General features: G+C 44.5%; 2 protein-coding genes across 6 annotated transcripts in view; one reads left to right on the top strand and one right to left on the bottom strand.

Moving 5' to 3' along the window:
- Positions 1-10,791: 10,791 nt before the first annotated feature.
- LOC135110659 (uncharacterized) overlaps positions 10,792-24,136 on the bottom strand; it is a 42,002-nt gene continuing 28,657 nt past the window's right edge. For 2 of the 5 annotated variants that reach the window (XM_064023230.1, XM_064023233.1), the window contains 2 exons: positions 13,839-13,965; positions 10,792-13,688 (listed from right to left, as the gene is read on the bottom strand). The gene's annotated coding sequence lies outside the window, so the exon portion shown is untranslated. Of the gene's footprint in view, positions 13,689-13,838; positions 13,966-23,047; positions 23,324-23,876; positions 24,005-24,136 lie in introns of those variants that run through there. The other 3 variants (XM_064023232.1, XM_064023231.1, XM_064023234.1) reach the window with 3 other exon arrangements.
- Positions 19,092-24,136, top strand: part of LOC135110139 (glycerol-3-phosphate acyltransferase 3-like) — a 10,692-nt gene continuing 5,647 nt past the window's right edge. Inside the window, 7 exon segments of the mRNA XM_064022096.1 lie at positions 19,092-19,251; positions 20,413-20,722; positions 20,990-21,098; positions 21,100-21,161; positions 21,553-21,801; positions 22,365-22,467; positions 23,811-23,941. Coding sequence (XP_063878166.1) covers positions 20,430-20,722; positions 20,990-21,098; positions 21,100-21,161; positions 21,553-21,801; positions 22,365-22,467; positions 23,811-23,941 — 947 coding nt within the window. The 5' untranslated portion in view covers positions 19,092-19,251; positions 20,413-20,429.

The following is a 24,136-nucleotide window of genomic DNA, read 5'->3' on the forward strand; positions in this document are numbered from 1 at the left end:
TGCGCATTTATGAGTGAAATAGTTAAGGGTTCATATGCCATGGCCCCGACCAGTTTTTTTTTTTTTCTTTTCTTTCTTCTGAGGACGAGGAGGGGAGAGAGATGGGAAGGGAGGGATCAAGAAGGGAAGAAGCTTGAGTGATTCTTTTAATCGCATTCAAGTGACATCTGAATCCTCGGAACACAAATGAAGTTTTTTTTTTTTCCGTCTCTCTCTCTCTCTCTCTCTCTCTCTCTCTCTCTCTCTCTCTCTCTCTCTCTCTCTCTCTCTCTCTCTCTCTCTCTCTCTCTCTCTCTCTCTCTCATTTTTCCTTTGTCTTTTCCTCCCCCGTGTATATTGCCTTGAGTGTTGTTCCTCCTCATCGAGTCATTATTTTTGTCACCTGTGTTCATATACCTGTGCTGTGCCGGCTTTTCCTTATAGCCCTCCTCGTATTGGGTGACGTTTGATATCGACTACTAAAGGTTTGAGGTGACGTGTCGTATCGTTTTTCCCAAATGACATCTTAACAAAGCGTCGGACAAGGATGCTAATTTGACAGTGGATGTTTGAGACCCCGACCTGATTGGTAAAAAAATATGCTTTGGTGTCATATGTGGGTAATGAAGGCGATTATAAGAGTAAATTTAAGGTAAAATTGGATAAAATTTACTGGCACTTAACTATGACCAGCAGTTTTGTCTAGTAACTACGTCAGGTATGCCACTTAATGGACGTTAGTAAAATGTTAATCAATCTGTACATCCATTATATAACACCAAAGAACACCATCTGATCACAAGCGACAAGCCACTACTAAATTACAGAGCACTTACGAAAAAACGCACCACAAACTGAAGCCCAAGCAAGTGATATTACCGCTGACTGTAAGGCGAGACATCCACTGCTGGGCTTTGCTAGTGTGATCGGGTGATGATGGCGTTACTGTGGCCTTTGTGTCCCGTGGCAATGATTGTACTCGTATGTTTTGTATCACACGATTTGTCAATAACATAATAATAATAAAAATAACTCTCTCTCTCTCTCTCTCTCTCTCTCTCTCTCTCTCTCTCTCTCTCTCTCTCTCTCTCTCTCTCTCTCTCTCTCTCTCTCTCTCTCTCTCTCTCTCTCTCTCTCTCTCTCTCTCTCTCTCTCTCTCTCTCTCTCTCTTGCCAATCCTTACAGCCACACCATCACCATCTACCCTCCCTCACCCACACTCTCGCCCCATCCCTCCCTCCCTCCCCTTCCCTTCCTCTCCCCATCCTCTCTCCCAAATTGAACTTCCCTCCCCATCTTTGTCTCCTCTTCTGCGGTCGCTAATAAGCCATCCATTCACGTTATGGATAAAAAAAATAAAAGGACGAAAGAAAAAGGAAGAAAGGAAGAAGGGAAAATGTGGCGACGGTGGGGGAGAGGAAGGGAGAGGAAGGGAGAGAAGTCATTCTTCCTTTGTTTTCCCTCTTAAATCAAAGACCGACCGGAAGTGACTCTCGGGGACAGGTAGAACGGGCGTCAATGGGGACAAGAATTCTTCGCGTCGTCCTCCCACTCAAGGAAAAATGGAAAGGAGGAAAGACAAAGGAGGAAAAAAAGGGGGAAGGAAAGGAAAAAAAAAAAAAAGTTGAGTGAAACAAGGAAGGACGCTAAAAAGTTTCTCATTTACCATTAACATCTCTCTCTCTCTCTCTCTCTCTCTCTCTCTCTCTCTCTCTCTCTCTCTCTCTCTCTCTCTCTCTCTCTCTCTCTCTCTCTCTCTCTCTCTCTCTCTCTCTCTCTCTCTCTCACCACGTCACTATATACTCTCACCTCATCCCACTACCACCACCATCACCACCATTACCACCACCACCATCACCACCACCACCACCACCACCACCGTGCGCGTCATCGTGAAAACTGACAAACGGCCGTCATTTAGGGCCACAAAGAGCTCGGGGTCCCACAGAGGCGGCGTGATAGAGTCTTCAAGGCCCCTCAATGGACGGCTTCGATCGCGCGTGGAACCGAACTCATTATCCTGATTGTCCAGCCGGAGAGAGCGACACTAGGACAATGGACGGCTCTCCCTACCTCTCCCTCTTACTCTCTCTCTCTCTCTCTCTCTCTCCCTCTCACTCTCTCTCTTGTTTCCCTTTCCTTGCCTTCTTTCTTGCTTATCGTTTTTCTCTTCGCTTTTTTTTCATGCCTCCTTCCTTACTTTTCTTTTTCAATACTAATATTTTTTGTCCATTTTCTTCTTCCTCTTTCTTCTATTTCTCCTCCTCCTCCTCCTCCTCCTCTTCTAGAATACCTGTAGAATCTCCCTGTAGCCTCCCTCCTTCCCTCCCTCCCTTCCTCCTTTCTCTCCCTCCTTTTTCTCCTTCCCGCCCTCCCTTATTTTTTTCAATTTTATCTCGCTCTCTCTCCCTCCACTGTTCTTATCTACTTAATTGTTCTGTTGGTATTTAATCTCTCTCTCTCTCTCTCTCTCTCTCTCTCTCTCTCTCTCTCTCTCTCTCTCTCTCTCTCTCTCTCTCTCTCTCTCTCGTTTTTTTGTGTCTTCAGTATTTACTCTATTACGAATTATTGTCACATTTGTAGTGTGCGTATGTATGTATGTATGTATGTATGTATGTACGTATGTGTGTATGTATGTATTCCTTTGCTTTATGTCTACTATACAAAACGTGTGTGTGTGTGTGTGTGTGTGTGTGTGTGTGTGTGTGTGTGTGTGTGTGTGTGTGTGTGTGTGTGTGTGTGTGTGTGTGTGTGTGTGTGTGTGTGTGTGTGTGTGTCCCTTTGATGCTCAGTGATGTGAATGATCTAGTGTACGACCAATTAATACAATCTTCCCTTTTTTTCAGTACGGAGTCTCTCTCTTTCACTGCCCCTATTAATTAACCCTTTGTGGAGGTTTGTATGCTTAGTGCTGTATGCTTCCTGTCCCTCCCTGGGGTGTGTTTCTCCTTTCATGTTTCTGATCGGTGCTTCTTTTTACAGTACATATATTTCAGTGATATATGTGTGTATTGTTCTTTGTTGTGTATATCCTCCTTCCACCGTCTGTTATTCTTTTTTTTATTCTTCTTTTCTTCTCTTTCTTTCTTTCTTTCCTTCCTCTTCTTTTCTTGTTCTTTCTTCTCCTCCTCCACCTCCTCCCTCCCCTCCACAACCTTCCCTGCCCTTCAAATGGATTAATAAATGACGGGTTTTAATTCACTTAACAGCCAGCCTGCGTCACCTTGTCTATTAAAAATACACAAAAAATATTAAATCATAAAAAAACACATTATTTATCACCTTGTCATCGCTCAGACAGTGACGATGATGACGATGATGATGACGATACATTAACGTGCATAGTTTTTTTTTTTTCATTCTTTATTCCCACCCTGTACCAAGTAAGGGGGGGATGGGTGAAGGAGGGGAGGGAAGACATGGGAAAGGAAGGGGGAGGAAGGAAGGGAGGGGGAAGAGGGAGGAGGGTATACAGGAAAGGTAAGGGATGATCGGTAGAGGACATAAATACGTAAGAGAGATGAAGGAAGGAAGGAAGGAAGGAAAGAAGGAAAGAAGGAAAGAAAAAAGTGGATAATGTTGAAATAAAAGGGAAGAGAGAGGAAGGAATGATGGAGGAAGAGGCGAAGAGAGAGATAGAAAAGTGTTATAAAGAGGAAGGGGAAAAAAGGAGAAAGGGAGAGAATATAAAAAAAATATTCAAGAACGGTGAAAACTGGGAGAACGAAAGGGGTTAGGATAGGAAAGAAATGGGAAGGGAAATGAAGGAGGGAATGTATAGATATTGAATAGGAAGCGAGAGTCGGAAGAAAGGCAAAGGAAAAGTAGAATGAAGGAAGAAAGAAATTGAAACCAAAACAATGAAGGAAGACATGAAAAGGAGGAAGGAATAAATGGAGGGAATGGGAACTAGAACAAGGGGAGGAGGGAATAGAGGGAGAAGGGAGGGAAGGAAGAGAGAGTAAAGGGAGGGGAGGAAGGGGAGTGGGGAAGGGAGGGTGTCTGTCACTAAAGGAACATGACAACAAGGAAAATCATGGACATGTGGGCCACAAAGGTAGAGAGAGAGAGAGAGGGAGGGAGAGGAACTTTTAGGAGGAGGAGGAGGAGGAGGAGGAGAGAGTCTGAAAGCGAAGGCAAGAAGAGAAGTAAGAAGAGAAGAGGGAAGAATGGGGAAAGAGGAGGAAATGGAGAGGAAGGGGACATGATAAAGAGGAGAAACAAATAATAAAGTGAAGGAAGAGAACAAAAAAGGGAAGAGAATGGAAGGAGGGAGAAAGTCGATAGTTAAACACAATTAAGACAAAATTTACCTGTGAAATGCGTCTTGTACAGAAAGGCTCATTAAGCAAAGGTGTGTGTGTGTGTGTGTGTGTGTGTGTGTGTGTGTGTGTGTGTGTGTGTGTGTGTGTGTGTGTGTGTGTGTGTGTGTGTGTGTGTGTGTGTGTGTTTTCTTTTCGTAAAACTCTCTCTCTCTCTCTCTCTCTCTCTCTCTCTCTCTCTCTCTCTCTCTCTCTCTCTCTCTCTCTCTCTCTCTCTCTCTCTCTCTCTCTCTCTCTCTCTCTCTCTCTCTCTCTCTCTCTCTCTCTCTCTCTCTCTCTCTCTCTCTCTCTCTCTCTCTCTCTCTCTCTCTCTCTCTCTCTCTCTCTCTGACCTGACCTTTTCTACAATTCTTTAGCTAAATGCCAAATGAAAGGGAACATTTATACACTATCATTAAGTCGTCCTCCTCCTCCTCCTCCTCCTCCTCCTCCTCCTCCTCCTCCTCCTCCTCCTCCTCCTCCTCCTCCTCCTCCTATTACAAAATGACAGTCATTACACTAAAGAAAATTCAATATCCTTGACATATCCATTAATATAAAAACACCTATAAATTTGACCTCCATCACTGCTAATAACTAATGTATACAAAAGATCCAACAGGTATATACACCCTCCCTTGATTGCAGGTAAGGACTCAGGTGCGCCAGGCTCCCATTGAGTGATCTATCGGAGGCAGGACACGGCGCTGAGATTAAAGACGAGTGTGGCATGAAAGTTAAAAGAAAGGGGAGGAGTTACATAGTTGCTCTGTGAGTGATGATAATAGTGAGGGTGCGTATCTGTTACTGGTATCAATAATTAGGTGAGGGGAGGGAAAAGGAGAGAAGGTAGAGAGAGGAGGGGAGAGGAGAGAGAGAAGCAAGCAGACACAGGCAGACAGGCAGGCAAACATACATACAGACAGACAGACAGACAGACAGACAGACAGACAGACACAAGCAGAATACCTGTCACACCGTATTGACAACACTCAACATCGTTACACGTTATCTAACTTGAAACAGTGACTAACAAGTAACGGGCATCAAATTCAAACTTCAAAAAACAAAATAATGTAACCACTACGGGAAGAAGAAGAAGAAAAAAAAGCAGACCTTATGATATTAAGGAAGGGAGAAGTTGCTCATGAAAATTCCCTCCTTGCCAGACCGAAGCATTGCTGAGAAACACAACACACCATTAACACGACCAGGAGTGCCACTAGCAAAATGACCACCGCCCCTGCAGCACCTGAAGGGGCGTGCAGGGGAGTGAAGGGGCCTTGACATCACTCCACGCCCCTCCAGCTGCCGAGAGGTGTCAAGTGTTGGAGGGGGTGACACAGGAAAGGTGATGACGGCAGGAAGATGGACAGTGGACACTGGAGGGAATGTTCAGGTCACTGCACAGAGAGAGAGAGAGAGAGAGAGAGAGAGAGAGAGAGAGAGAGAGAGAGAGAGAGAGAGAGAGAGAGAGAGAGAGAGAGAGAGAGAGAGAGAGAGAGAGAGAGAGAGAGAGAGAGAGAGAGAGAGAGAGAGAGAGAGAGAGAGAGAGAGAGAGAGAGAGAGAGAGAGAGAGAGAGACAAAACTAAGAAAGAAATCGAGTCAAATCTGTAAAACCGGAGTAAAAGTCTACGGTTTTGGAAAGACAATTTGGAGGAGGAAGAGGAGGAGGAGAAGGAGGAGGAGGAGGAGGAGGAGGAAAGAGGTTCTTGAGAAGTGGAGAGCCGTCGTTAGGGTGACGGCAAGCCTAATCACACTCCTCCAGGTGACCTCCCCCAACACTGGTCAGCGGGTCAGGACGACACGTGGACGCCCTCACCTGTCCTCTCCGCGACACTCCAATTAGGGCAAGCGAGGGGAAGGCAGGGAAGAGGAGAGAGAGGGTGAAGATAGGGGGAAAGAGGAGACGGGGTGAAAGGAGATAAAAATGATAAGTGGCAGGATGAGAGACGTCGAGGAGATGGACAGTGGAGATGCAGAGGGAAAGGTGATCTTCATCCTAAGCTCTCACTAGTGTCAGTGTCAGGAGTCAGCCACGCTAGACGGGAATACAATAGTTACTCATATTGACTTCGTTTTCTATCTTACATTCGTTTTCTTTTATATTTCAAGGCAGTGTGATGTAAATCTGACTCGTGTGTGTGTGTGTGTGTGTGTGTGTGTGTGTGTGTGTGTGTGTGTGTGTGTGTGTGTGTGTAATTCACCTACGGTCGTCTTCTGGTCACCCAGCCAGCCGTTTCCCTACGGAAAGAGCTCAGAGCTCATAGTGACCGATCTTTTGGTAGGACTGAGACAACACTTAACACACCACACACAGGGGCAGCGAGGTTACAACCCCTCGGGTTGCATCCCGTACCTACTTGCTGCTAGGTGAACAGGGACTACACATTAAGAGGCTCGGCTCGCCCATTTGCCTCGCCGCGCCCGGGATTCGAACCCGGGCCTTCTTGATTGTGAACCGAGCGTGCTAACCACTACACTACGCGGTGTGTGTGTGTGTGTGTGTGTGTGTGTGTGTGTGTGTGTGTGTGTGTGTGTGTGTGTGTGTGTGTGTGTGTGTGTGTGTGTGTGTGTGTGTGTGTTTCCAAAATTCGCAATTCACCTACAGTTTTAACTTATTAAGCAAGTGGGTTTATCTTATCTTGCATTCTTGGCCATTCATTCTTCTCTCTCTCTCTCTCTCTCTCTCTCTCTCTCTCTCTCTCTCTCTCTCTCTCTCTCTCTCTCTCTCTCTCTCTCTCTCTCTCAAGTAATTATTAGCTCTCTTTCTCTTTCTCTCTTCTTCTCTCTCTTCTTCTCTCTCTTCTCTCTCTCTTCTTAAGTAATTATTAGGGTTAGACATTGATTCCTGACACCGCCCCTCCCCTCCCTCCCTCCCTGCCTGCCTACGCTCCCTCACCACTACCACCACCACCGCCACCACCCATCAGTTCCATGACCGCCACTGTGGCCGCCGCCGCCTTCCTGAACAGTCTCCCTTCCCTTCAGCCTCTGCCTTGCTTACCGCACACACAAACACACGCACACGCACACACCTGGGGTTAATCTCAAAATATACCTTTATTATCTGAATATCTTATAATTATCTACTATTTTTTTCTTTTTCTTTTTCTTTTATTCTTTACGACGTGTGTGATTCTGTCAGCTATGCCTCAGCCACCGTCCACTGCTGCCTCCGCTCTGTTCCACCTCTCCCTCGTCCTCCTCGCCCGTCCCTCCCAGCAAGAAACAACATCCATACGGTGGATGCTTGCAGGTAAATATATATGTCTGACATGAGTTTTAATGCTCTCTCTCTCTCTCTCTCTCTCTCTCTCTCTCTCTCTCTCTCTCTCTCTCACTAAAGGCATGTTTTGAAGTTTCGTGTGTTGTTTACTTGGTTCCAAGCGTGTTATGGTTGTAAGCGTTTAAATTAAAGAGTAAATATACGAAAAATGTGAACACGGGGATGTTACAGATGCAAATGGCAATACAAAAAATGAAATATATCGTCACCTTTATAAACAAATTACCTAAGTCATTTGCTCAACTTTTCGGGGGGGTCAAGATGGAAAAGCTGTCTCCTTTTCTTAATTTTTCAAGATGAGTGGAGCAAAGTTATGTGGTTTCTTTCTCCACAACCACATAAAAAAAAATGGTTTAAAAAATATTCACAATTCCACAACGTACTTCAGCAATGAGTAACATTCACATCCTCATAACCATACATTCACCGTGTTACATCAGAAATTTCAATATTCTCTATAGCTACAAGAGATCCAGTAATCACATCGCAAATACTGAGAAACCTCCATTTGCTTCGGACGCGTGCCAACGACGGGAGGGGAAGGGGCGAGTGGTCCAGTGGCTCAGGATAACTCAAACACACCCTCAAAGTCAATTAGAACCAAGGTTAATGCACGGTTATTAGGGCTTGGAATATTCACCTGAATTTCATGATACTTAAGTATTAGAGGGAGGGAGCGGGAACGTTCCATGTGTGTGTGTGTGTGTGTGTGTGTGTGTGTGTGTGTGTGTGTGTGTGTGTGTGTGTGTGTGTGTGTGTGTGTGTGTGTGTGTGTGTGTGTGTGTGTGTGTGTGTGTGTGTGTGTGTGTGTGTTTCTCATGTTCTATTTATTTATTTATTTTTTTTTATGTATTTAGTGTAAGAATTTTGGAAGTCATGCTAGTTATTGAAATTATGTTGTGTCTTGTAATATGCGGTCAACGAAGCATCTATCCACCTGTCTCTCTGAGTGTGGCATGAAGTAAAGGTTTTGTGTTCTGACAGTGATGCTTTGACTGACTCACTGGGATTGCGTTGAGTGTTACTTTGACTGACTGACTGACTGACTGACTGGTTTTGTAATTAGAATATTGCATTGGATGACTGACTGTTTCGATATTGTTGTACGGACTGACTACTTTTGTGCTTTAAAATTGTTGCAATGACCGACTGACGGATTGACTTGAGGGCGCCGCAACAACTGACTCATATGACGATCTACGAGTAAGCTGATTCTCTCTCTCTCTCTCTCTCTCTCTCTCTCTCTCTCTCTCTCTCTCTCTCTCTCTCTCTCTCTCTCTCTCTCTCTCTCTCTCTCTCTCTCTCTCTCTCTCTCATTAAAGCCTTGTGTCAACAGGTTGAGTACAGTGAAACCATTATTTTTGTTTTCTCAACACGAGAAACACTCACACACACTAAATATTGCAGGCAGGACACATTACTACACTAGCACACATGATAAATGTAGCAAAGATAATTCCCGTGTCAGAATGAACAATATGAAACTGCTGCCAAAAAACTATTTCCCACACATAATTAATTCAGCCCTTCAAATATACTGCTACACAACTTCTCCCACGAATATCTACATTTTTCTTTTTTTTAGTTTTCTTACTTTGTTTTCGTATCACTGTCTTAAAATAGTTCTGTATAGCCAGGACAATATTAACCTCATATTCTCTCTTTATTTTTATTTTTTTTCTTGTGTATCAAGCAAATAACTTCTTTACAGAGTTCTTTATGCTAAAACACACCGTTCATAAGAGAGTGAAAAAATTTACTTTGATTTATTTAGCAACACGAACACTGAAATCATTCCGTCGTGTGAGTTTAGTTAATCATTAAAGAACATTTCATGCGCTACTCCACAATGACATTATTAAGTGTGATTTCTCTCTCTCTCTCTCTCTCTCTCTCTCTCTCTCTCTCTCTCTCTCTCTCTCTCTCTCTCTCTCTCTCTCTCTCTCTCTCTCTCTCTCTCTCTCTCTCTCTCTCTCTCTCTCTCTCTCTCTCTCTCTCTCTCTCTCTCTCTCTCTCTCTCTCTCTCTCTCTCTCTCTCTCTCTCTCTCTCTCTCTCTCTCTCTCTCTCTCTCTCTCTCTCTCTCTCTCTCTCTCTCTCTCTCTCTCTCTCTCTCTCTCTCTCTCTCTGTCTTGCATTATCACCCTAAAAAGACATCTTAACCACAGGCCACGTCTACCAGTCTTTTCTTCAGCATGCCAAAGTAAAATCTACCGTAACGTCAGTCAATTTTCTCGAACCGTGGATAGACAAAGAAAACTCGGCATGACTTCGAATGAGCTTGACATTAATGGCAAGGCTATTAATAAACAGGCCTGGAAGTGTCGGGACGCAGTGGCACAGGTAAAGACATCGGGGCAACGCACGGCTCTATGCACTTGTAGTACATGCCGCGATGAGGGACCGCCTGTGTGCCGCGGCATGGAGAAGAGTAACGCGGTGACTGATGGCGCTAAATTGAAGGAACGAGAATGTTTGTTGGAAATCTAAAGTGCCACTCACTATAACTTGCCTTTCAAGGCCACTAAATATTTAAATTCATTTTCAATATATATATATATATATATATATATATATATATATATATATATATATATATATATATATATATATATATATATATATATATATATATATATATATATATTTTTTTTTTTTTTTTTTTTACGTTCGAAGTTTGAAGTCACGCCATGCCACCTGGCCACCAGCATAAGCACGCCACACCTGCCCAAGATAACTATTCCCTCCCTCCCACACCCTGTACCCTGTCTGGCTTCTATTTACTGAAGTGCAAACAAACACAAAGCTGACCAGGCTCTCCCTGACCCAGGGAAGACACAGCCGCTAGAACACTTCTCGGGTGCTACAAACACTGTGGCAATCGATATCCTCTGAGATATTCACAACATTCCTGGTCATGCATGGATCAGGAAGACAATGTGTATTACAAATGGGAAGGTGGTGGTTTTGCTCAGCCAGCGTGCACAAGTTTGGGAGAAAAGGGAAATTAAGAAAAAAAAAGTAATAATTCAGTCACAAGAAAAGTGTCAACTAGTCAAGTAATATACAATCTTGAGAGAGAGAGAGAGAGAGAGAGAGAGAGAGAGAGAGAGAGAGAGAGAGAGAGAGAGAGAGAGAGAGAGAGAGAGAGAGAGAGAGAGAGAGAGAGAGAGAGAGAGAGAGAGAGAGAGAGAGAGAGAAACTAGATTTATCCAAGTGGGGAAATAGTGCAGGTGTTCTGGCACGCACTAATATTTATTGCCACGCAGGTGAGGACAAGAGGTTTGACACGACTGCCCTGTCCACCGCCACCATCTCCCTCACCCTCTGCGCCATGTCCTGCCTCAGCGCCTCCTCCTGCGCCTCCTTCAATTACTACGGTCAGCAGAAGGAAGGGGAGAAAAGGAAGACGGGATAGGAAGAAGGAGAAGCGTAATAAAACTAAATAGGGAAATGATCGGGAATTAACAAAGCATCCTTTTACAGTTGCTACTCCTACTACTACTACTATTACTACTACTACTACTACTACTACTACTCAGCCTGAAAGTTAGCACGTATCCGATTCCTGGCCTTATATTCCTCCCTTTTTCTTCGTATCCCTCTCTTCATGCTCCACACAATTATGTCGTTACTCCCAGTGTGAACACGTAGCAATACACACACACACACACACACACACACACACTAATGGCAAATTTGCATGAAAAAATAGTGCTGATATTAATGAGATTGAAGTCCAGGCGGCAATAAACGTATATTTAATCGCTGACAAACACTAGCCTCCAGACACACCTATTAACCTACTAGACATCCTATTGTTATCATTTCCTCCTCTATCGAATTCTTCTTCTCTCCAATATGTCTCACCTCTTCAGTGTTTCAGTTTATATCCCCAATCTGGCTGTTTCTCTGAATTATACAATGATATCTCTTTCTGATGCGGTCTTAATTCTGGGTCTCAAAAATGTTACATATCCTAATTAAAGCTTAAGTGTTACTTCGTTTCATTTACGTACAGACTAAAGAGTTCCCTGTTTATTTAACTGATCAAGGGTAACACAGCTTACTTACAGATTTAATTTTGCGGGAGTATCAAAAGGGATTGCATCACTCAGCACAGGTTGATATTACTGTCACGTCTGGGAGAAGTCTAGAATATTACTTTTTTCCTTTTTTTATGAAAGAAATGTGACTTCCATGTCAGTGACTTATCTTACAATGTTGAAGGCATTATAGAAACTGGTGTCTACTACAAAGAGGAGCAATTTACACTCCACACACATTAATTAATCAAGAGGCTTCTATGTAATGTCTGCTTCAACACATCTTGCTCCCTCTAGATGCGGCTCAGCAAAAACTGCAACTAATCTCTATTACGTAAAAATCTTCCTGCCACTTGAAAAAAAAATGTATTCTAAAAAAAAAAAAATCAAATTCTTCCACTTCCATCTTCCCTTATGATTTCTGTTATTTGAGAATATCTCCAGCATTCTTTCCTTATTTCTTCCCTACCGGTCCAGATGACGTCTCTCGTTTCTTCTGTTCAGGCTAAAACTCTTTGCTCAGCACTGTGTTTAGAAATTGCCTCTAACACCAGCACTTTCACGCTTCCCTGCCTCCAATACACACTACCAGACACCTATCCTTTCCTCCTTAATGACAATTCACGAGGCACCAACACAATATTTCTCATGACCTGCTATATTTACCTTAGCTCCATGTGTCATGTCATTAGGAGGCCCTACCTTCCTTCCCGTCCCATATTACATTATACAACCTGCGCCTCTCCTCCACCGCCACAGGTCAGCAGAGGGAGTGTCAGTTGCTTACAACTGTCTCCTTTCTGGACAATGACGTCAGTTTGATCGATGGCCAAGGCTGGGCTTACTACAGGGTCCATCCTCCATTCTTGGTAAGGTCCTCCACTCACGCCTCTCCATCCTACTCCATCACAATTCCACCCAACCCCAACTGCCCTTCCAAGCACACACCATTTCTTATTCAGAGGACAGGTGGACGGGCAAGGTATTCAGAGATAGAGGTGAATCAACACCATAAGCATGAAGAAAGAACAGAGGTGATGAATGTGTGGGAGCCATTAGGTTTATGTGAGTGTTTTAATGGTGCGTGTGTGAGTGTGTGTGTGTTAGTATAGAATATTAATCTCCCAGTGACATCCCTTGTCACTATGTCTATTTATTGGTCTGTATAATACAAGGCTGAACAAAGAAAATATAATACAAAGAGAGAAAACACTCACAAAGCATAAAGTGGAGAGAGAGAGAGAGAGAGAGAGAGAGAGAGAGAGAGAGAGAGAGAGAGAGAGAGAGAGAGAGAGAGAGAGAGAGAGAGAGAGAGAGAGAGAGAGAGAGAGAGAGAGAGAGAAATAATAACGATAGCCAGTTCCATTAACCATGTATTCCTGCCTCCCCATTCCAGCCTCGCAGTGCCTCAGCCTGCCCCAACGGTAAGTTTCTGCTGCCTTACGATGTGCCGGGGTACCTCAAGCCTGATCCTGAGGTTAAGGGCTACACCTGTTCCGGCCACTCCTGGATAGCACAGAAGCATAATGAGGGAAAGACAGGTTTGTATATGTCTGTCTGCCTGTCTGTACTATGCTTCAGTCTCTCATATCCCTCCATCTCTAATTTTTTTTTGTGTGTATTTATCTTCATTCCTCCTACTATTATTAATATGAGCCCTTCCAATCCTCAGTCAATCTACTCACTTCATTTGTTCATTCACTTCCCTTCATAACCTCTATTCTGACCTATACGAGCAGTATCAATACTTCCTTCCCTTTATATATCACCTTTCCCTTCCTTCACCATTCAATATTCACTCCATCATTACTCACCACACTTCTGTACATCATATTCCTCCCTTACATTGTACGTCACTCACTGCCTTCCACTCTCGCACGTCCTAACTCGTATTAACACCAAGCTCTACCTTATCGTTGCCAGACTGCCGCTTGGTGCTTCGCTATAACACAGAGTTCGGAGGATATGACATAGACGATTTTGCAAACAACCAGATGGATTACAAGGCGGCGATGGTCCAGTGTCCTGACTTCAACTGCATTGGTATGATCTGCATCGGCCCCACTGATCCAGACTGTAAGCATTGGAAAGCCGTTCACGTGTTGGGAAAAGTTGTACCATGTTTGACGAATTATAAGCCGTATTATGAAACGCTGTGCTCTCTAACCTCTACTCCTCTTCACCAGATCTGCCCACTAAGTGCTGGATGAAATACAACACTCACCTCACCGTCACCAAGTCCCCAACCTCCGTGCAGGATCTCCATTACTGGTATACTGAGTGTAACGCTCCCTAGTGGTCTTGTAAGGCGCACCGACCACCGCTCTGCAGGTCGCCAGTCACGTCTGCGTCTGTTTGTGGTGAAGGAAGCGAAATGACAAAGTAAATCACTCACATATCTGTTCTGTGTCGCCTGCACCTGATTCTACACAACCAAAGTGTGCTAACAGGAGCTTTGTGGAGTAGGATAATACGAGAGGCCAGTATAGTTTGGTTACTCAATTAAATGTTACGTTTTCTTAAAAGTTCCGTATTGTAGAAAATGTTATTTTAAGGCTAGGTTATGTGTTACTCAACAGAGGGATATTTACATAATTCCTATCTCATTTGGTAAGTTAAACCATATTTATTCCGGTACATGATGTGACATGCTTCATTGCTCTACATGTATGCTTCACCGGATACAGCGAAGGGTTTTATCAGTGGTGACCTGTGATATCAAAACGGCCGTAAGAGAATTACCTGTGTTTTTAAGCTCTCTTCTCTCATCACCACTGTTTTCATAGTCCACAAAGATGATTAGCTGGGTTCTCATGGCTTTTTTTTATTAACTGATGAGTGAGAATCCTTGTTTAAACTACCACTAGCATCATAAAAATTATCCTTGCAAACTCCAGTAACTTGCACTATATACATCCTGTTAAACGTACCGACCTGAGACGCCGAGACATTTAGAAATACGGGCTGATGTAATGATAGCCCTAGTTCTCATTGACGGTGCGCTTGTGTGTGGATAAAGTACAATAAAACACGGATGAATGCTAATCTCTATCATCACCACATCGCTTGTCTTCTCCTAGTGAAATTACGGTACCAGAGCCAGGGAGATGAGAGAACATAATATATTCCTTCCGTAATTACGTTCCTAGTACACATTACGTTACCAAAGCCAGGGGAAAGAGAGTATATAATCATTTTATTCAAGCCTTAATTACGTTACCAGAGACAGGGGAAACAGAGTACACTATATATTCCCTCAATAATAGTAAAAAGTAACACACGAGGACTAGCGTGCAACAAACATAAACCAACATAATTTAGCCAAGGGACTCACTCACTGAGGGGTACACAGCAAACACGTGGATGCATTTCACGCTAAATACTTAAATACGTGCATGAATGATGCCGGATGAGGATAACACGCTCTCTGAAATGTGAAACTCTACAAACCCGCGCCTCTAATCCTACCAAAAGTGAAGCACAACCACTATCTCTATCCTTCAGTACCTTAATAACACACACACACACACACAGAGAGAGAGAGAGAGAGAGAGAGAGAGAGAGAGAGAGAGAGAGAGAGAGAGAGAGAGAGAGAGAGAGAGAGAGAGAGAGAGAGAGAGAGAGAGAGAGAGAGAGAGAGAGAGAGAGAGAGAGAGAGAGAGAGAGAGAGAGAGAGAGAGAGAGAGAGAGAGAGAGAGAGAGAGAGAGAGAGAGAGAGAGAGAGAGAGAACCATTAATTTCAGGTGGAAAAACATCTCACGAGGCAGCTGGTTCGGCCTCCACCATCTGAGCATTGTCCTCCTCCTCCTCCTCCTCCTCCTCCTCCTCCTCCTCCTCCTCCTTTTTCATATCTCCTCTATTCCTTCGTATTCTTCCTTTTCACTTCAGTTCTTATTTTCCGCATTTTTTTTTTCATTATATTTTTCCACCAAGATTAAAATTCCCTGTTTATTTCTATTACCCCTCCAATATCTGTCCCCCCTCCCCCTCTTCCTCCTCCTTCTCCCCCTCCTCCTCCTCCTCCTCCTCCTCCTCCTCCTCCTCCTCTTCTTGCTCAGACTACACAGATTTTTCGGAAGTGTTTGTCAGACTGATTAATTGTTCCAGAGGGAAGACCGGATCCCATATGGAGAGAAGGAGGAAAGGAGGGAAGGAGGGAAGGGAGGAGTGAGGGAAAGAAGGAGGAAAGAAGGGAAAGGAGAGAGGGAAGGAGGGAAGCAATAAAGGAAAGAGGCAGAGAGGGAGAGAGGGAGAGGGAGAGAGGGGAGAGAGGGGAGAGAGGGAGAGAGGCAGGGAAGGAGGGAAGGTAAGGAGGTATAATTAAATAAGATAAAAGACGCGGGTAAAGAGTAATTAGCGCGTTTACGTGATGACTGGACAAAAAAATGTGGGAAGGAAGCGAAAGGAGGAGAAGGAGGAGGAGGAGGAGGAGAAAGAACAATAACAAGAATAATAATTTTGGTACTTGACTGATTAATATCTATCAACAACAACAACAACAAGAGGAAAAAATGAACTAACGATAAGGAATATGCCGATAACCACCACAATGAAAATAATAACGAAGACAGAAATAATGACAAAAAAAAAGAAAGAAAAGAGAGGCGAGGGAAAATGAGTGTGGTGAGAAACAGCTGAACGTTGCAAATAATAACAAAACATTACAGAAAAGGCTTTGAAAGTTCATCAAATTTGTGAATAAAGGAGACATTTTGTGACAGGAGGAAGAAGAGAAGGAGGAAGAAGAGGAAGAGGAAGAGGAGGAGGAGGAGAAAGAATGAAGAGAAAAATGATGAGCAAGAGAAGCGGTAGAGCTCAAACCATTCTTTTTCTCACCCGACAGACATATTGGCAGGGCCGTCATGGAGAGAGAGAGAGAGAGATCTCACCCGACAGACATATTGGCAGGGCCGTCATGGAGAGAGAGAGAGAGAGAGAGAGAGAGAGAGAGAGAGAGAGAGAGAGAGAGAGAGAGAGAGAGAGAGAGAGAGAGAGAGAGAGAGAGAGAGAGAGAGAGAGAGAGAGAGAGAGAGAGAGAGAGAGAGAGACGCAAGCAACATCCAAACTTTATCAGGTCTATCAATACTACATCTTAACATTTAATTTATTTCATTCCCATATTTACTTTTCAGAACCTCTCTTTTTTCATCTTCTCTTTCTTCCTCTTCCTTCTTTCTTCCCTCCCTCATCAGTCACACATTCCTCCCCGCGTCGCTCACTGCTTCCTCCCTCCCTTCCTCCCTTCCTCTCTCCCACGTCAGTCTCTCGCTCACTCATCATCCCTTCACTCCCAGTTGCAGTGTGGTTGAAAGAAATTAAAGAAGCAGTGTTGGAGGAAGGCTGCAGGAAGGAAAAGGAAGGCAAAGTCACGAAAGAAAGACGAGAAGGAAGAATCTCTCTCTCTCTCTCTCTCTCTCTCTCTCTCTCTCTCTCTCTCTCTCTCTCTCTCTCTCTCTCTCTCTCTCTCTCTCTCTCTCTCTCTCTCTCTCTCTCTCTCTCTCTCTCTCTCTCTCTCTCTCTCTTGCTGACAGATCTTAGAAAACAGATTTTAAAACGTTTTTCTTTATTTTGAGATGACTCCCAAACCACACAAGCATTTAATGAGTTGTGAAGGTCAGCTAGAAAAAAATATCCATCCCGGGGGAGGTCGAGGCAAGCATCATAAAACGGAAGGTGGAGAGAGGGTCGATTGCTAAGGAGATCCACATCGCAATGACTGAAAATACCTGGGATTTTTTTTTTTTTTCGAAGCATTTCACCTGGTACGAGCGGCATGAAAAAAAAAATATATGAATGCTTTCCCTCATCATTGTCATTATCGCCATCATCATATTCATCATTATCTGCATCTATGATTCCACTATTATATGTAAACCTTCCGTTATCTTTTTTTCCCCACTCATTTCTGTCAGCTGTCTGTCTATTCCAGGCCATACAAGTTAATAAAAAAAAATAAAAAAAACATCCTGCACTCTTCTCTACTCATATCTACCAGCTGTCCGTCTATTCCAGTCCATTCCAACAAATATAAAAAGACTTACAATCTTCTGTACTCACTTCAAATTGCTACCTGTCAATATCAAACCATCACAGCACAACATTTCACAGCCTCTCAATCCAGATCTCTCTTCACCCCTGCTGAGTACAACTAAGAGACGGCCCTGCAGTATTCCAGTTAAGAGAGTTAGTAAGGTCTTTACCAGCGACATACAACAACCAAGCAACAGCCATCCATTCCCCCCTGGTGCCGCGCGCCCAGCTGTCTCCTTCCTCCTGCATAATAAAAATGTCTCGGTCTTTCCTTTACAATAAAATATTAACTGAACCTCCCCCACTTCCTCCTGTCTTGGTATTTCAAGTTTGGTGACGTTGGCGTTATGAACGGGCTGTGTGGGTTGGGGGAGGAAGGGGAGAGGGAAGGGGATGGGCGTGGAGTGCATGCATGGGTAGGGAAGCGAAATATGTGGGTGTGGGTGGATGGGTGTGTTTGCCTAGGATAGGGTGGAAGAAATACATGGGTGTGGAAGGATGGGGAGTATTACGTATGGGGATGGTGAGGTGTTGATTGTCTGCACTGGATGGGGAAAGAAGATATATGTGATGGGGAAGAGTACCTGTGGGTGATGGGGAGTGGTGTGGTGTGAAATGGGCAACAGAACGATAGAAGATGGTTGTAAACGAAGTGGGAAGGGTGTGTGGGTGCAGGTACGAGATGAGAAAGGATGCAGGAAATGTATGCAAGAATGGGGAAGGAGGAGAGGTGAATACATGAACGGGAAAGGGTGTGTAGGGCGTGAATGCATTGGCTTGGGAGGGTCTAGCATGTATAGACAAGACAGGGAAAGGTATGGGAAGTATAAACAAGGACAGGACAGGATGTCTGGTGTACGTATGAATAGAAAAAGCAAGGAAAGTGTTAATATACATAAATAAATAAATACATCTAGTAATGGAAGATGGGGAAAACTTAATATAGGGAAAACGGAAACAAGGGCCCACATTACTGTCTGAAGGAAGCGATGACTAAAAGACCTGCCCGCTCCATAATAGCCTGGATAGTAAGGTTTAATAGGCGTCGCGGCATTCAGTGAGGGAAGGATCACAAAGACACGCCAAGAAAATAGATAGAAGCGAAGGGACCACAAAACGCGATGAGTACACGGTGGTCAAGGAGGACACTCACTGAGCTTCAAATATAAAAGTAAATTTAGGGTAACCTTGGCTACAATTTACAGACACTGGTAGCGAGCATAGCGTCATGATGGATATCCGACTCACTCATCCTTTCGTGACGTCGATGTGATGTTTAAAATACCCATCCAAACACACACACACACGCTATAGAACCTTAGTAGAGGAGGCATAATCTTAATGAAACGAAAAGACAGATGAACAAATAGTTATGCAAACAGACGGAGATATTCACAGTACTCGACCTTTAAGAGTAAGTAGAATGGTGGTAAGCTTATCCCTTTTCTTTATCTCACACTCAAGAGGAGACACAAGATAAAGGAGGCACCATTACCAAACACCGCGCCTTCCACCCTCCCACAACACCAGTCACCCACAACATCATATTCCAACACCTTCTCTCGCGTCGCCTCACATTCTCTTTATACATCCTTCCACTGACACAGGTAACTTAATGTTCCAGCTTCTATTAGTGACGTGATAAGCTGGTCCTGATCAGGGTGAAGGAACACTAGCGAGACGATCAAGGTTGAGGAAACTTTACTTGCCCTGATACTTGTGATGTGTTTGAGGTTTAACCTTTCCAGCATCCCGACGCATTATTCTGGTTAGCATTACAAGTTTAAGATGATATTTGTCGTATTAAAAGCGTTAAAAGTCACCTGCAGTTACTCATTCATCAATATTATATTTCTATCTTTACTTACGCTATGATTCCAGTGATGTGTTGTGTCTGACTTTCCCAGCATCGATTTTCTTGTTTTTACTCGTTACCATTGCAAGTTAAAGATTTCTGTCACACTACAGGCGTTAAACATCATCTCTATTTACTCATTCATCACTATTACATCTCTACAGACTTTTCTGACGATTAAGAGGTGATTTTATAAAGCTTGAACACTGCCTCTAGCACTGAAAGGATTGATTAGAGTAATAACTAGTGTGTCTTGTTGCAAGTTCGATCTACAGGTGCTCACGTGCCCTTGGCCGCTATGGTTTCTCCTCAACTTAACAGCATTGTCTTGTGCAAGCTCTGAGTACCATTTCAAAAGGCATCAGTCACAGCTAAAGGAGTGATCGTAGTTCAGACATTTTAGTATATCTAGTCTTATTGTGCTCTACAAGGCAATCTAGTTTTATGAAAGTCAGAAGTGTGTAGCTTGTGTTGTCATAATCAGTGAACGCCTCATATCAATTCATTATATTTTCTGAACATTGAAAAATAAGGGAAGCTGCAAGGAGTCATCAGGCCAACACGTGGCAGTCCCTGTATAAGATAAGCTACACATTTTCTCCTGTCAAGAGTTGGCGTTTGGCCGACCTTGACCTCCAGGCAACAACTAAAGATAACACAGTCTAGTGCACGTGTATGTCAATCAAGAATTTAATCCTTATTTCTTTTCATCCTGTGGTATTTATATACAGAATACAGGTTTAATTAAGGGTGATCGGGTTCAGCTGGATGCACAGTAAGGATATGATACGAGAGAGATAACATGAAGCCGACGAGAAGAGAAGTTGCCACTCGCTCGATAGCAACACACACACACACAGACCAGGAACAATCACCGCATTCCTCACAGTAATTAACATTGTTCCCCTACTAGCGAAGAGGCGTCGCGTCATGGCGTGGGGCATTGGTATCCTGCGCTCCAGCTATGAGTCGTTACTGCTGTCTTACGGCGTGTGGGAGGCGCTGCTGCCCTACATCATCTGGGGCCAGCGTGTCGTGTTCGTCTGCCTCCTGCTGGTCGCCACGGTGGGAGGCAGACTTAGACTCAGGAGGAAATACGTTCAGGTCCTTGACAGTGTGTTTACCTTCGCTGCCGCCAAGCTGGGTGACGAGACGCCCCTGGAGGAGGAGGGAGAGGCGCGCAGGGATAGCGATGAAGTGCACGAGGCCAAGGACAGTGACAGGTGAGGCGCCCAGTAAGCGAGTGGTGGTCTTATCAGTGCATCCGTGATTGTGTAGTTTAAGTTACGAGTCTCTCCACCTAATGCTTTTTTTTTTTCTGATCTTTGTTAATTTGATTTCTGTCCCTCGTCTAGAAAATCAAATGGTGATAGTGTGGTTCATACAGGTGTTTCCATACAGGGACTGCCACGTGTAGAGCTGATGGCTTCTTGCAGCTTCCTTTATTTTCTTATGTTATCTCACTGCATCCACTCCCTGCTGCCCCCCAGAGTGGTGATCGACCCCGAGTCCCCAAAAGCCGAACCAGGATCTCCAGATGGCTCCTTTAAGTTCCAGGATCCTCTGCCGTACCTGGCGGCGGGCATGCGGGCCGTGGTTGTCAGACTGCGTCACCAAGAGCTTCACCTCGGCTGAGCTGCGCACCTGGAACATGCTCTCCAGGTACGCGAGTGGTGGTGAAGAGAGATGTCTTGGACTTGTTTACGGACGTGACATGGAAAGATTACGTGTTATCTTGTGTATGTGTGTGAATGTAAGTGAAATTGTGGACTTTTTCTAAGTCATGAGATAGAATTTTTTTTTTTTTTCCCTGCGTGTTATGCGAGGTAGCCCCGTTGCTATCTATCCATCTCAGTAACTTTGAAAAAGGCCACAATTTCAATGACATTCACACACAAGCACAAGACAAAACGCAATCTTTCCATCCCACGAACCTGGAAAAAACCCCACATTTCACTTACATCCACACACAAGCACAAGACAAACACTTAACTTCCCCAAGCCACGATCTTATACAAAAACTAATACTACTCTTCCTTTCACACACACGCAGGACGAAGCATAAGCGATACCTCCGCCTGAGTCGCTCCCTGACGGTGTTCTGGGTGGTGGGCGTGGTCATCCGCTACCTGTTCCTCTTCCCCATGCGGCTCCTCGTAACGGTTATCAGTCTGGCTAACTTAGTGGTCTGCTGCATTGCAGTCGGTCTGCTGCCAGAGAGCGAGTTCAAGCGACGCCTCAATGCAAAGGTGGTAACGTGGTGCTTCGACTTCGTGGCGGGGTCAATCTCCGTGGTAGCCAGGTGAGGTGGGCGGGTTAAATGCACAGGTGAGTTCTTGTGTGTTGAAGGTGTGAAGGTGCTTTAAATCAAGTACATATCTCAGTCCTTAATGGTGGCGATAATTACATGAGGTGGTGCGGGTGTTCGCCATCTTCCTCTAGTGTCATAAAGCGCGCGCACACACAAACACACACCACCAAGGCAGTCCTGAGGTGTCCCAGACCAGCACTTCTCGGGTCATGCATTCCTTACCGCGATATCATTACGAATGCCATAAAACTTTAAGCAACATGCAAGGTAAACTTTAAATACGTAACCAACACTCAGAACGTAAATTAAGTATAAACACAAATATTTATCCTACATATCTGATTAAAACTTCTTTCCCACTTTCTCTCTCTCCCTAACTACCTCCCTATCAACTTCACAACTTCACCTCTCCTCTTCTTCCCTTAACTCTAAACCAGGAGGTAAATTAAGCATAAACACAAATATGTACCCTGATATATGATTCAAACCTCACCACTTACCTCACTTCCCTCCCCAACTCCCATCAGTTTCACAACTTTCTCTCTCCCCGTCAGGTTCCACAACCCCGAGAACAGACCTACCCATGGCATCGCTGTCGCTAACCACACGTCCCCCATTGACTGCATGGTGCTGGCGACTGACCAGTGCTACGATATGGTTAGTGCTAGTGACATAAGTGAGAGGTACGAGGGAGAAGTTGGAGTAAAGAAAAACCGTGGAAAAGAGACCGGAATGGGGGTGAGATCAGAGGGGGAGTGAGAACAAAGCTGTTGCGCTACATCAAATTTCATATTGACACAAGCGAGCGGTGCAGGTGTGGATGAATAGTTTATGTAAGAAAACTAGTAAAGAATACACGTGCGAGGGGTACAGGTGAAGGCAGGAGGCACAGGGAAGTGATCTTTACCTACCACTTCTCTCTCTCTCTCTCTCTCTCTCTCTCTCTCTCTCTCTCTCTCTCTCTCTCTCTCTCTCTCTCTCTCTTCCCGCGGTAAAAATAAAGCAACTTGAATGCAGCGGCGTGGCGGAGTGTGGGGGGAGACAATGCTGGAGTGTGTCGGAGGTGTGGCGGTGGTGTGGCGTTGGTGTGGCTGTAGGGAAGCAGAGGCAGGGGAGTAAAGCGTGGGGGGAGGGAGGATTAGGGCAAGAGGAAGGGAAGGCAAGGCAAGGCAAGGCAAGGCAAGGCAGACGCAAGTGAGGTAGTCTTGGCGCGTGACAGACGATGGCGTGCTCTTACCAGGGTCTGGTGGAGAGGTGTGCGTGGTGCATACAGGGCTGCGGCGGCGAGGTGTGCATGGAATACCTGCATGCATGAAACTTGTCGTGTCGCGAGTAAGGACCATATTCTGAAACACTTCTGTGCAGCGCCACTATATTTAAAAGGCTTTTCGTAGTAGAAGTGGCATGGTTTTTAAAGGTTGTTTTTTATGGTTCAAGAGACAGATTACCAAGGTTTCTATGCTACTAGCAGGAGAAATACTCTTGAGAATCCAGGTGATCGTCTCTGTGGCGTCTGAAAATACGTAGTTGTGGTGAGAAAGCAGAGGCGGGCCTAACTTTCATACGACAATTAAAAATGCATGTGAAAATGGCGATGAACATGATGAATGGAATAAGAAACACATGTACTGCAATTATTCTTCAGGTGTACTCAAAACAACATCTCTGTCCCCTTTCCTTTTTTGTTCTTATCCTCTTTTTATCTTTCCTCTTTCTCCTGCACCGTAACCGCTACGATTACGAAGACCACCATTTCTCCTTCCTCTTCTTCCTCCGTCTTCTCCCTCACTTCAGTCTCCTCTTCCTTCTATTTTTCGCTCGCTTTTTTTCACCACCACTACCACCTCCTCCTCCTCCTCCTTAGTTATAATCACTCCCCAAACAGCCAAGCAAGGACATAAAGCTATAATACTGTTTTCTTATCCTTCGCAATCCTCTTTTTCTTTCTTCCTTGCCTCCACCTCTTCCTCCTCCTCCTCTTCATATCCGTTTTCCCGCAGGTGGGGCAGAAATCAGGAGGGATCTTAGGGGTGTTCATGAGCGCCCTCTCAAAGTCCTCTACACACATCTGGTTTGAGAGAACGGAGGCCAACCAACGTGCGGAGGGCGGCAAAGAGGTGAGTGAAGGAGCGTGAGGGGACGAGGTGGAACGTGATGGGACATAGTATGGGGGCTTGATGGGGGCTTGGTGTGTCTGTAAGGGCGAAAAGCTGAGGATAAGGATAAGTGGTGAAGAAAGAGTGAGTAAAGGAGGAAGAAAGTAAAAGATAGGAGGAAACACAACTGGTTAATGAAATGACTGATTGACTGACTGACTGACTAACTG

The sequence above is a fragment of the Scylla paramamosain genome, chromosome 20 (genome assembly GCF_035594125.1).
Source record: "Scylla paramamosain isolate STU-SP2022 chromosome 20, ASM3559412v1, whole genome shotgun sequence".
NCBI classification, from domain to species: Eukaryota; Metazoa; Arthropoda; class Malacostraca; order Decapoda; family Portunidae; genus Scylla; species Scylla paramamosain.